Source organism: Acanthopagrus latus, chromosome 4 (genome assembly GCF_904848185.1).
Source record: "Acanthopagrus latus isolate v.2019 chromosome 4, fAcaLat1.1, whole genome shotgun sequence".
NCBI classification, from domain to species: Eukaryota; Metazoa; Chordata; class Actinopteri; order Spariformes; family Sparidae; genus Acanthopagrus; species Acanthopagrus latus.
This window is the reverse complement of record NC_051042.1, coordinates 2,368,522-2,382,479: the sequence shown is the minus strand read 5'-3', so window position 1 is coordinate 2,382,479 and position 13,958 is coordinate 2,368,522. Positions and strand designations below refer to the sequence as shown.

Here is a 13,958-nt window from a genome sequence, read left to right as displayed (position 1 = left end):
TGAAGTGCTGATGGTGTATCAGAGGGCAGCAACAGTGGTCAGAAGATCAGGCTTATTTGACTGTATACTAATTCAGCTGTATGCATTTTGATCATTTACGCAGCTATGTGGGTTAATCTTGGCCAGATAATGAGTTTTCGTCTGAGGGAGGTCAAAGGTTAAGTAGGGCTTGGTACAAGTCCTAATGAGGATCCCTTCACGTTGCCAGGATGGCTCCGCTCACAACTGGGAAGACCGTTGGTGGTGCATTATCATCGCACACTGACATGTAGCACAATGTGTCTCTCAAGCATGAAATTTACCTCATGGTGAAGGCTGCAGCAGCCCTGAAGGAGTCAGAGGTCAGCAGTCTGGGTTTAATGAAAGGTGAAAGGCAGGGCAGCGGTCACAGGTGAAGCTATGGCTAAGGTGCACTAATCTAACTGACAAGTTATTGCTGCTCTCTGCCCACGATTTGACCCTGCTAAGCAGCCTAAGAGGTTCCAGCTTTGTGTCAATGGTGGGCAAGGCTAACAACAAGCGATAATCTACGTGCTCTGTTGACTGTCTGGTGACGTTCTTCTATCACAACAGACAACACATACACAGATTATTGTAATTCTTCATTTTAAATGTTACAAGTAACTATTTAATATCACTATACTCTCAGCACACCTGATCTTTATTGCAGCAGTATTGCCAAAGTCAACACACACAAGTGTTTCCACATGACTGCACCTCATATTATTATTATATCATGCACAATATATGTTGGCAAAGCACATTTCTGCTGAACCAGAGATATGTTCCAGCCAAGTTTGGTCAGGTTACTTTGAAAACAAATGTCAATACAGTCACTAATTACCTGTTAAAAATATAGTAGGTAACATAATCCAAGTATCACAAAATTCAGTATTCAAGGAAAGCAGCTTGATCATTTGCCCTCAATAACAAGAACAAGTATGAAATTATCAGTAGTTTGAGGAAACATTAACTGGAAATAATTATTTAGTAGATTTTAATTTATACTGTTAGGTTGATCCTCCCAATTTAATGTCAAACGTTTATTGTCACTGGTGTTTATTTTGGGAAAGTATAAGGAAAGTATTTTAAACCATAACTCTGCCCTGAACTTCCTGTAGTGTCACTACCAAAGACTTTATAGATGACAGGCGACTGTTTATGTCACAATTGAACTTTGCTGAGTTATCATCACTTTTAAATAGCCAGTTATTATTATGACCCAGTAGGTTCTTTGGTTTCTCAACCTGTTTTCAAGGGTTGTGAGCCATAGGTTGCGTACGTGTACCTTAGATGTGTTATGTTTGGTTTGTATTCCATGTACTGATGTTTGATTTTCCCACACAAGCGTGTGTTTCCTGTACGGGTTTTGGCTCGTGACATTCCTGGATCTGCAGGCTCACAGAAGCTGTGCCAAAGCACTACAGGAAGTATCTGCTGGAAGACTTGAGAGAGGCTGCAGTATACTTTTAGATCATGACCATTGATCTCATTAGCATAATAAGATTACATCCATTTACTCTGAATGCCTAGTATACTACTGCTTTTTCCTAGAAGACCATAGTGCACACAATTCTATAAACACGAGCAATACTTTGGCTCTAAAATATATATTTCCTGGAGTACTGTCACTGTCATCAGCGGCGTCACTATGTGGTGCTTTTCAACCGTCCTGTTTGTGTGTTATCTCTCTCACCTAGAGAGGACCTGCTGCACTTCTACTGTATATGTCCTAATATTGCCACTTGCTGGGTTTAACAGATAACCATATGGTGGTTAAAGGAGGTTAAGTGCTTAGAGGGGAGCCGCTATAATTCAACGATATATGTTTACCTAGCCACCGTGAAGCCAAAGAAAAAACTGCTGCAGGTCTCTGAGCAGCAAGTCAGCGCTGCCTCCCACTGCGCTGTAAACAACCTCACACACCCAGGTGGTCCTGCACACACAGCAGGTCTCTCCTGGCCACACTCTCCCTCACTTTGTCTCCAATTAGCTCGCTTTCAGCTCCATGTGTGATAAGTCTTAAAGGGCACCAGATCACCAAAAACAAGGAGGATTTATCATCTTTAAACTCCCAAATCTGTGATTAATGTTAACTGGGCTTGCCACTAGATAGAGCAGGGAGGGGGAAGTTCAGAGCATTAAAGTGTGGAGGAATGCATCATCCCCGTCCAGTGTAGTAAACACTTTAGCCTCGACCTTCCACTGTTGATTGGTCTTGGACTTCTGCCGTGTGTTTTGATAGCAGGCAGAGCAGAGCTTGTTTTGTGTGTGAGCAGTCGCTGAATGACTGCAAAGCTGGAAGACGTCTGGAAGAACGTGACGGCGCGCTCATCCTCAGGACTCCAGGAGCATGAGTCAACGGTGAAAGGGCCGTGCAGACATTTCAAATGGCTATGACTTGCTGCAAAGAGCCCTCATGCACATTGATATAATTTACTCTTTGAATACAAAAAAATGGACAGGAAGTAGAGCTGACACATGTGCAGAAAGGAGGGAAAGCAGCACACTCTGTGGAGATGGACTGCTTTATACCTATGACTTTGTGGTTTTTTATGAGAAATGTGAGTCTTCAGTCAATATTCTAAACAAAACAAAGAAAGAAAAATAAGAAAAAGCAAACAAACCCACAACATAAAACAGAAATCAAAATAAAGGTTAAATAGATGCAGACAAACTAAAAGAAGAGAGTTATGAGTTCTAGTAGGTCACATACAGACTTTTAAACATGACATTTAATTATCTCTATATTTCTTTATCTATACATGTCCATACACACAAATCTACACCTATATATACATATATACACATACATATATAAATATACATACACATATTTCCATATATACCACTTAGATAAACACATGCATCTGACCACGTCTATACATTTACTCTAAAACTCAGACTGTGTTTGTGTATGTATGTACAACCAAGTACACGTGCCAGTTAAAAGGAATGATTAGTTACTCTGTCACATGATCATCTGAGAATTTACAGATGATAGAACAAAAAGATATGGTGTAGTTTTTATTGTAGCTTTATTTTTTGAGTCACTCTCCAAAAACTACATGAATAAATTGTGATTGACATCCAGTTTATTTAATCTGGGGGTCTGTCTTCTCCACCCTTCAGTTATGCTTCAGTGATGTCCTGTATTTACATGTATGAGCTTATAAATGCAAAAGGGAGATTATTTCTCAGTACTGGCACTGGGTTTAATGCAGCTGTGTTACAGCAGCTATATTATAAAACAACATATTATATGATATTAGCTGTACAACTTTTAGGACACATACACACATATTAAATCTGAACTGGATGAAGTGTGCGTGCTGAATCAGTCCACTCTGACTGAACATTATCTCTGTGACAGAACCTTTCGGTTCTAAGAATTTATCTTTAAATATTTATTTATGACACGAGCATATGAAAAACACTGATTGTTTTTTGCCTTTGTGTTTGACATGTGGGTCAAATATAAGTGGTTATTATTAAAACCTTCGATTAAAGCAAAGAGAAGGGACATTTTTATCTAAAGTGGGGGCAACACAAATATACAGTTTCCCTTTTTGGTTAAATTGTAATTAAGTTAATGTAAAAAAAAAATCAAGTGAAATCAAAGTAATATATTTAATTGCTAAGCAATGTTTTACTTTTTACATCAAATGTTTTATTTTTCATTTTATCTTATTTTTTTATTTGCATCCTTTGAATCAAAAAAAACGTGTGTGTGTGTGTATATATATATATATATATATATATATATATATATATATATATATATATATATATATATATATATATATAAACAAAATTAAAAAAAACAAACAAACACGAGGGTGAAAAAAAGTCCAATTACACAAATAAAATGGCAGGGTTGAATTACTGCTATAGAGATGGGCGGGGCAGAGATCCTGCTGTCTGTACAGGCCCAGTGGACTCTTTTAGTAACACGCATGTTGAAGATAAACACATTAGAAATAGAAATGTGGCAGATGGATCTCTTGTAAATCAAGTGCGTCCTCCAGTGATAGGTAAGTCTGTGTAATTTACTGATGACACTAGGTGGCATCAAATTACTGCAGTGAGGATCTGATGCTGCTGCTGCTGCGCTCATCCTCTGTGACTAATGAAGTGTGAGCTCAAGTTTATCATCTCCTTATTTTTCAGAGCATAAGACAGAGACAAGGGTCTGACACAATAGTGCAAACATGAGAGTCAAGAGTGCAACACACACACACACACACACACACACACACACACACACACACACACACACACAGGGAGAGAGTAGACCACTGGTAAATATCAGGAGAAGGAGGCGGTAAGGACTCACACCACACTCAGCAGTGTGTATCAACACAAACCCGACTGGAGCCCCATGCTGCTGCTCCCAGACCAGCTTCTCCTCGCGTTAGCCCCGCCCCAAACACGAACGTCACCGAGTCACAGCCCGTGACGTGTGGACGCACCATTCTCCTCCGCCGTCCCGGACCGAAGCATCATCAAAATCATCATCCATCTCTCTCTCCCCCTCTCTCCCTCTCTCCCTCTCCTCTCCGTTGTCTTTTTAATGTAACTTCTGACTGATCGGGAGAGCAGGGAGCGTCTGGAAAGCCTGGTCTGGCGACTCCATCTCTGATGAAGGATCTTCTCGCACGGCGCTGCGCTTAAAGCTGGACACACAAGACAGAAAGGAGCAGAGTGCATTTTGTTTTTGATTTTTTGGAATAACGTTTGCTTCCCTCCGTGGATCTTGTTGTGTGTCACTGTGGATGTTACAGTGCTTTATCTCGCTCTGAATGAAGCTTTCTTTTTGGATTTCCGCCGCGCCGAGGCTGTTTCTGGGTGACTGCCCATTATTTACTCGTGAAGTCGCGCGTTACAATTATATCACCGATATTTTGTGAGCGCTGTTCGTTTTTTAGGCGTCAACTTCTATTTAATTTTGTGAAAACATGCTGCAGTTTCCCTGAATTTCTGTCCGTGTTCCATGCAGAAAATTCGTGTGCGTTAATTATCGCGTAAAAAAAGAGGAAAGTTGGGCGCGCAAAGTTTTTGGAGACGGTCGAGATGGCTATGGTGGCGTGGAGAAACACGGAGGGGGTCGGGGACGCTCAGGGGACCCTCTCCTCCCCGGTGTCCCAGGTCGCGCCTCTGTCTCTGCCCGGAGAGCTGACGGGACACATGAACCCGGCACCCTCTCTGGAAATACCCCCGGCGGCAGCGGCACCTCAGGGCGCACCGCCGCCCAATCCGTCCAGCACCACCACTGCGTCCACGGCCACCAACAATAACAACAACACCACCTCTTCCTCCTCCTCTTCCTCGTCCATGGACAAACACCAGAGCCAGCAGATCGAGTGCATCGTTTGCGGGGATAAATCCAGCGGGAAGCACTACGGACAGTTCACATGTGAGGGATGTAAGAGCTTCTTTAAACGCAGCGTCAGGAGGAACCTGACCTACACCTGCAGGGCCAACAGGAACTGTCCGGTAGACCAGCACCACCGCAACCAGTGCCAGTACTGTCGCCTCAAGAAATGCCTCAAAGTCGGCATGAGGAGGGAAGGTACGCGCTGGCATCCTCCTGTCGTTGATATCGGTATTATCCCATCATATTGTGGTGCACCACATGGTCTGAGGACATTGTTCAGTTTCACACTGTGCTCTGCGCTCAGCGACGTGTTTCCTCTGAACGCACGGCTAGCTTAAACATTGTGTGCATGCTTTGTATAGACGGCGTTTATTGTTTTGTTTTTTTGTGTGTGTGGACACGGCCGCCCGTGTTGCCTTTGTCTGGTCGGTGATGTTGTACTGAGAGATTTTCTCCGCATGTTCATATTCTATTCATAAGTGTCGGAGAGCCGCTGCTGCTGCCTGCAGTCTTTACTGTGCAGCCTACAGAGATTAGTGAGCTCCAGCTAGCATCCAGTAGCATGTTGATGATGGAGCTCCCGCCGCCGTGAGTCCGTCTGCACGGCCATTGTGTGACCGACACAGCCTGGAGCTGCCTTTAATGTCACGCGCTCAGCTGCCACTCTGTTTTCATTATTCACTCGTTTATTTATTTTTGCGACATTTCAGATTAATTTCGATGTGTTTTCGTTGCAGCTGTGTCTTATAAGCGCGTCGCGTTTTGACTGTTTCATGTTGTTGACTCTGTGTGTGTGTGTGTGTGTGTGTGTGTGTGTGTGTGTGTGTGTGTGTGTGTGTGTGCTCATATTCATAATGCATGCTGCTCGTACAGGCCCAACTTAGCCCTCTGTAGCCTGCTGTCACTGCAGGCAAACGAACTCACTGACACTTGAGAGCGATACGAGGAGTTCCAGTGTAAATAAAGTTGTAGACAGATTCCTTCAGCAAATAAATAAATTTGAAAAATAAATAAATAAGGAGGTTAAAAATGCCCGCAGGCCTGGAAGGCTTCACGGGTCACGTTACAGGACGTCGCTGGCAGCAGAGGACGTGAGTTCTGCGCACAAAGACCGCAGGGCTGGCCTTGGATTGGAATAATAAAAAATAAATCAGATAAGGTCCCTCAGAGAGCCACGGCCGAGATGAAAAAAATAAAATAAAAATCTCGCACGCCATTATCTGCAGGTCGGGGACGAGAAATAGATCGAATGAGACATTTCTTTCCAGGAGCTGTCGAAAACAGTTATTCGTGTCCATGTCTGCAGCGCCGGTCCACCGAGGGCTGCTCGGCCGTAGATGAGCTCAGAGGGCTTAAACACGAGCGTGTGAGTGAGCTGCGAAGTTGTTTTAATTCACATCTGTGCTGCCTGGAACACACGTCCGCCTCCTCCGTGTTGCAGTTGTTCTCTGCAGGTCATGTGTGCGGACCGCTCCGTCTGACATGTGTGCTGTTCTCCGTTGCAGCGGTCCAGAGAGGAAGGCTTCCTACGCAGTCTTACCACGGCCAGTTCGCTCTGACGAACGGGGACCCTCTCCAGTGTCACTCCTACCTATCGGGATACATCTCGCTGCTGCTGCGGGCCGAACCCTACCCGACCTCCAGGTTCGGCTCCCAGTGCCTGCAGAACAACAACATCATGGGCATTGAGAACATCTGTGAGCTGGCGGCCCGGATGCTCTTCAGCGCCGTGGAGTGGGCCCGGAACATCCCCTTCTTCCCGGACCTGCAGGTGACGGACCAGGTGGCGCTGCTCCGCCTCACCTGGAGCGAACTGTTCGTCCTGAACGCCGCCCAGTGCTCCATGCCCGTCCACGTCGCCCCGCTGCTGGCCGCCGCCGGCCTCCACGCGTCCCCGATGTCGGCGGACCGGGTGGTGGCCTTCATGGACCACATCCGGGTCTTCCAGGAGCAGGTGGAGAAGCTGAAGGTGCTGCACGTGGACTCAGCGGAGTACAGCTGCATCAAGGCCATCGTGCTGTTCACCACAGGTAGACTGTCGCCCTCTGCACCCACACATGGAGCCCGGGCGGCTGGATGTGCTGCAGGCAGGAAGCTGCTCAGGGTGTGGACGGTGGTGTGATGTAGAAAATAATGGCAGAAAAAAACACCAGTGACCTGCTGAAATAAAAAGAGAAATACACTCACAGCATTCACATTTTTAAATATTATGATATTTAAACGGAAACGACCGAAAATCAAACCGAAATATATTTTTATTATTCAGAAAACTAATATTTGGTTAATAACGATGAAGCTTGGTAAAGTTATGAATTAATGAGATGATTAAAACCTCTAAAAATATTTTCACTAATATTTGTCGTTTTCTAGGAAAACCGAGTGTTTCAAAAAAATATTTACAGTGTATTCTCGTCAAATGCGCGCTCCTAAAATTTACTTTAAAAATCAATACGTTAGGGGGTTTTGTGCCGGGAGAACTAGTGTTAGTGTTCATATATGTTCATTCTCCATTTTACTTTAACCAAAAAATGTTTAAAAATAAATAAAAAATAAGGGAAAAAAACCGGAAGAAGCAAGAAACGAATCGGATGCGAAACATTTATATTTTTTATGAATTTCAATGTGAACAAAGATATCCGCATTATAAAAAAAAAGAGAGAAAAAAATGGAAGAGGAAAGTGGCTTATATAACTCCTCTGCTGACCTAAAATGAACTTGTATGACCTCATGCATCTCCTCAGCCCGCAGGAGCACAGCTGACTTATCAGTATTATGGAATTCATTATTATTGCAACATTTAAAAGGCTGTGAGTGACTTTTTGTGGTTTTACAAACTGCATTAAATCCCTGCAGCCCCTAAAATATAAAACACTGTGCAGGAATCACAGAGGAGCTGAAAATCATACAGCAAACAAATAAAAAACAAAGAACATGAGCACTTTGTTATTATTATTATTTTATTGTATTTTAAGTCCCAAATAGACATCACTTAACTGAAAAAAATACGTTTTTAATGTATTGAAATATTTAAGCATTTATGTTAATTTATGGGCTTTAAATGTAACATGTATTTATTATCAAATTATTGATTTGAATAATTAAACAGGGCGAATTTATGTATTTCTTAATCTGATTTATGCCATTTCTCTAAACATAAATGACTGAAAGTAAGAAATGCATATTGGTGTATTTATTTTGTAATGTCTTTAAATTGCCATTGAATGTGGCTTTTCTTCAAACACCTTCACTGAGAGGAGGGATGCTGTCGGTCCTCGCTGCACACTTTATTTCAGAGCCTTTCAGTAACAGTCTGAATGACATCTGATGGCGGGATCGTGCACAGGATCAAAAGAATGAGTGGCAGCAGAGTGAAAAATAAAAATACGGTCTCCTATGTAGGTCTATTTTGGTTCCTACGAGCACGTGAACACGTGTCCTTAAACTGGGACACAGAGACCGTTCTTTAACCCCGGCTCTCATCCGGCCTGCAGCGCTACAGTGCAAACACAGAGCTCTGCTGTGTGGAGCAAACCTACACATACAGTATGTAAAGGTCCTCGCGGTAAAGCTGTGGCCACCCTGCACATACGTATCAGTACAGTAGCTCCATCTATGATCAGTGAGACTGATGAGATCTCAGTTACAGGGCGACTGTGGTGATGTTTTCAACACAGCACCGATTCTGATATTTTGTTAAATGTTGCTGACACGGAGGTGTTATATGCACCTGCTTTAATTTTCTGTTACTATCTCACCCTGATCTGCTTATTACAAGGTAATTCAAGTCGTCCTTTAATGCCTTCATCAGTGAGATGAAGGCAGTGCATCATTGTAAGTGAGCAAGAAACAACAACTTTAAAGAGCAGATCTGTTAAAGAGGAACCTGACCCGAGTTTAACAGAGCTCAGAATGTATTTATACAAAAAGTAGAAATACAGCTGGGAGCGAGGACGTCAGAAACAAATGAGTTAAGAATGGTAAAGAGTAAATAACGGTGAGGACTTAACTGCACATGTGGGTGGTGTAGATGTGTGTGTATATATTGCAATCACTAATAACCAACATCATAACAACCAGTCTGTATGCAAGTCAATGGTTCTGTGTGCTGCAACAAAGCAAAAGCAGTGAATAGAAAGAATAGGAGTATTGCAAAAAAAATTAAAAATACTGGATGAATATCCGTAGGGTGAATGCTACATATATGTGAATATATATCATTGTTTTGTTTCTGCTGGTTTCTCACCTATAACATGAAACCAACCACTGATTTGTGTTGTTCTCCGCATGCTGCTGTGTGTGATCACAGTATTAAACTATTCCTTGTTCTGTTGATTTCCTGGTTAAACCACCGCTTCCTGACCGCTTCCTCTCCTCCTGCCTCTCCTGCAGATGCTTGTGGTCTGTCGGATGTGGCCCACGTGGAGGGTCTGCAGGAGAAGTCCCAGTGTGCGCTGGAGGAGTACGTGAGGAGCCAGTACCCCAACCAGCCCAACAGGTTTGGGAAGCTGCTGCTGCGCTTGCCTTCCCTCCGCACCGTCTCCTCTTCTGTCATAGAGCAGCTTTTCTTCGTCCGGCTGGTGGGGAAAACCCCCATAGAAACTCTGATCAGGGACATGCTGCTGTCCGGAAGCAGCTTCAACTGGCCCTACATGCCTATTCAGTAGAGGGAGAAGCTACAGTGGTGCTGCTAAGGTCAGGAAACGGTCCCACAGTCCAATCAAGTCATTTCAGAATGGTGTGAAATCTCTGTTGCTTTGGAACAAGGGAAAAACTGCCAGTGGACTGAAATGATTACAGGAACATCCAGTGTAACATTCGATCTCATTTTACAATTATTCTTAAACCGACCGCCATTTTGTTGAGCCCAGTATTCTGCACGGCGACTCTGTGCGTCTGCAGCTCACTGATAGAAACAAACCATTTGTCTGACATTTAATGATTCAACGGTGCTGGCAGAATTTTTGACTTGTTTAAAGACAGACAGTATTTCACTTGATGAAACGACTGGTTCTGATGGACATTTGTTAGCCGTGTGGTGACCACTCACCTTCTATGGTTTTTGGGATAACAAACAATATTTATTGGACCCTGTGTGTATATTTATCGTGCTTGTAAATTATGTTCTGGCTCCTTTTTTTTTTTTTAATGTTTTCGTATTTTTGCCCCAGCCAGTGGAAAAAAAAAACTGCAGGGATTGTCTCGTGTCGACCTGTTTTATTTTTTGTTTGTTTTTCGTTTTTGTTTCTTACCTTCCAGACATGGCACTTTGGACTAAAGGAACATTTCAGAAAGATTTAATACCGGTGTTTGAATCCCGACTTTATCTGACTTTAACCTATCTGCTCAATTGTGTACAGACAGAATCGCGAGATTAATGCTCTGTTTTACTGACTTTGGATTCTTATTCTATTTGCATTATCAACTTACAACGAATGAGAAGAAAAAGAGCACAAAAAAAAAAAACGTTTGGAAAATGCACTTCTCATGATCAGGGTTCAGTTGCGCCAAGTAATGCATTACTCCTTTCATAGGTAATATCATTACTTTCTAACACAAATATTCTAGGAATACTTCCTGGCAGACTTAATTATTTCCCGTTGTTAATGTCTCATTTCTGCTCTTTCACCTGAAAACAACATTTTAAAAGAGTTTTTTTCCTTTTGTTAATGATCAGAGCATCAGGTCCATTTCTCTTTAAATTTGTGAATTTTGCCACTCAGAAATTACATTTTCATGTTATTTCTCATCCAAACAGAGATGATGAAAAGGTTAAAGTTTAAGGAGAAGGCTGAATGTGAGGTAGCTGTACGTGAACCTGATATTTTTTATATGTAGGGGGGTCAAAATCTTTTCACTGGTAACTTGTTACGGGGAAAAGTAATGACATTACTTTACCGGATTAATGCATTACCAAAACACTGCCGATCCATGTTTCCAGGTCTTTACCACTGACCGTCTCAGAGAGATTTTAAGAGCGCTGGGCCTGATGTAAACTCTAACTACAGATTCTTAATGGGACAAATGAGCTGTACACAACCTCCCAGGTCAAGTAACAAATCTATTTCAGTAGAATTGATGCATTTATGAGCCCAGGCCGCTTAATGGCACAATAGACCACTGCAGGGTATTGCTGAACTGAAAGTGTGTGTGTGTGTGTGTGTGTGTGTGTATGTCTGCGTGCATGCGTCTGTTTGGGTGTATGTGTGTGTGTGTACGAGTGTGTATTTGTGTTTACTTCTTTTTTGACAACCACTCTGATGTACTGTGAAAGCATATTGGTTAACATATTGGTACCGTATTAAATTATAACTCAAGATTTATAAATAAAGTGTATTTGGTTTATTTTGCCATTTCAAATCCATGTTGTTCATGACTCCCGAGCAAAAGAGAAGAAAGGTGTGTGTTTATGTACGTGTGTGTGAGCGAGCAGAGCTGTGTGCTGCTCTGGAGCCTGCTGGACTCTGATATTGTCACCAATCAGACATTTTAATCAAACTAATTGCTTCCTGTACACAGCCGTTGTCTGTCTGGCAAGATTTATTCAAAGTTGGCTTTTTTGAAGACCTGCAGCAGGAACACATGTAACTTTGCTCCTGCAGTTCTGCTCCACTGGGCTCGATCAGGAAGTTACCCAACCAAAACACATTTAAATGGCTGATAAAAAGAGCACACACACACACACACTGCTGCTATTTTAGTTTAGTTATCATAAAGCAAGCGCAGGTCCTGATTTTGTGGTTTTTTTTTCTCACAATTATTGGACCAAATTCATTTGTTGCATATTGATCAATACATAGAAACAGGTAGGAACTTAGGAAGGTGTTATGCAAATATCAATAATAACCCTGTTAGAGAGTGCCGTAAATGTCTGTTTCCTCCTAAATTAAACCAATTGAACTAATACTTAAACATTACTGCTTAACATAAACTTAGCATCTCCCAACAAACATGTTTTTTTTTGTTTTTTTAACTAGCAAGGATTCTGTTAATCCATAAAGGTGGGTTAACTCCGCACAAGACAAGAGAGCCGCATGAAAATGGAATTATAATCGTGTCTGTGTTGCCAGATTGAGGAGGACAGAGAGGATTAAAGCAGCTTCTTTGCTTCTTAGTGGACAGAGAGCTAATGAGGGGCCCCTGAGTGCCCTGTCACAACAGTTTACCCTGAGGAGGATGAAGCTGGGCGCTCGACGGCCCCTGGGTGTTCTGGGCCAAAGGGCCAACATAAAACAATGGAGCATTTTCCCACACACGTACAGGTCCAGAAGAGAAGAAACACGCCAAGGAGTATGGAGCAGTGGAGGAGAATCAGTCCGGGCTGAGAGAGTCACCTGAGAGCTCTGTGGCTCCCATGGATTTTATTTCTGCCTCCGTCTGTACGTCAGACTGGTCGGACTCAGAGACGAGAGAGCGGCTCCGCTGCTGACTGAAGCTGGAGCAGTCTAACAGCTTGGGCTGGACTCAGCCAATCAGCTTCCGGGAGCGAAGCCTGTAGCCAATCAGATCATTCTTTAAATATACATCTATATTAGAATGAAGTGATGACCAGGATCCAACCCATAGACTGCAGCTCTTATCTCAGATTTTTAAAGTGATAAACTAAATAAATCATTTTTTTTCCTTCAGTATTTTTTTTTTGTTATTATTATTTATTTTTTTGTGGGTTGGTTTAATGCATTTCGTTTTACGGTGCAGATCAGACTTGAGAAAGTCACTAAAACATAAGGTGTAATTATTTGATCCTTGCGTCACGGTGTAGAAGCTTCTGGATAGTTATTAAAAACAGTGAAATTGCGGTAAAAGAAAAACAAGTCGTATTAAATTTATCGGTTTTATTTATTATTTTCTTAATGTAAAATATTTTAGGATTGAAGCAGAAACAACGTCAGACGTGCCTCAGTGTTACTGATTCAGGGACCAAACCGGAGCCACGTGGTTTTTAATTTTTTTTTTATTTTGTTTATTTTGTTTGTTTTATTATTATCATTATTATTTGTGTTTTTTTTTTTTTTTTTTTTTTTAAATAAATATTATTTCACCTTTTTTCAGTTGGAGCGTTTATAGCAGAGTTGTGAAATAAGAAATCAGCCATGATTAGAACAATGTGAGCTGAGTCGCTCAGTGTTGGAGGGACGCGGCTGCTGAACTTCATCTGAGATGTGAAGTCACTGCTGACTGCAGCTGTTGAAGCAGTTTCAATGATAATTATCACTCTGAGAGTTCACAAAAAATCTGATATCAGCACCACTGTGTTTACTGTGTGTCTTTTAATTTTAATTTTAATGTTTAGAAATTATTTTAGATTTAGTCCTAAAAAGAGGTTTGTGTTGGAGAATTACTGGGGAACAGAAAGCGGCTCTGCTTTACTCATCAGCAGATAAAAGAAATGTTCTTCTTCTGCGCACAAAACTTTATCACAGTAAGATATTCTTTTTTTCTTTTTTTTTCCGTGGAGTCTTTCCTTCCTTGAATCGACGGTGTACAGATTGTAAAGCCCACTGAAGCAATTGTGATTTTTAGGACATATAAATATCTCGGCGGTGCCTTTTTGTCCCCCGACGACGCAAACACACTCGAAACA

General features: G+C 42.1%; 1 protein-coding gene across 2 annotated transcripts; it reads left to right on the top strand.

The window, feature by feature from the left end:
* Window positions 1-4,359: 4,359 nt before the first annotated feature.
* LOC119018832 (COUP transcription factor 2-like) lies at window positions 4,360-11,697 on the top strand. Of its 2 annotated transcripts, none has more exons than XM_037096833.1 (3): window positions 4,360-5,605; window positions 6,883-7,407; window positions 9,767-11,697. In XM_037096833.1, exons 1-3 carry the CDS (start codon window positions 5,074-5,076, stop codon window positions 10,039-10,041), a joined length of 1,332 nt encoding a protein of 443 aa, XP_036952728.1. In that variant the 5' UTR covers window positions 4,360-5,073; the 3' UTR covers window positions 10,042-11,697. The 2 variants fall into 2 exon arrangements, with proteins under 2 accessions (XP_036952728.1, XP_036952729.1); XM_037096834.1 differs by having other exon boundaries at window positions 4,371-5,572.
* Window positions 11,698-13,958: the final 2,261 nt, after the last annotated feature.

What these genes read in the sequence shown, in the direction of transcription:
- LOC119018832 (XM_037096833.1), top strand. Translation starts at nt 5,074, where the DNA reads ATGGCTATGGTGGCGTGGAGAAACACGGAGGGGGTCGGGGACGCTCAG. An exon ending in TCCTCCTGTCGTTGATATCG is followed by an intron (nt 5,606 to 6,882) that starts GTATTATCCCAT and finishes TCTCCGTTGCAG; the next exon opens with CGGTCCAGAGAGGAAGGCTT. An exon ending in CATCGTGCTGTTCACCACAG is followed by an intron (nt 7,408 to 9,766) that starts GTAGACTGTCGC and finishes CCTCTCCTGCAG; the next exon opens with ATGCTTGTGGTCTGTCGGAT.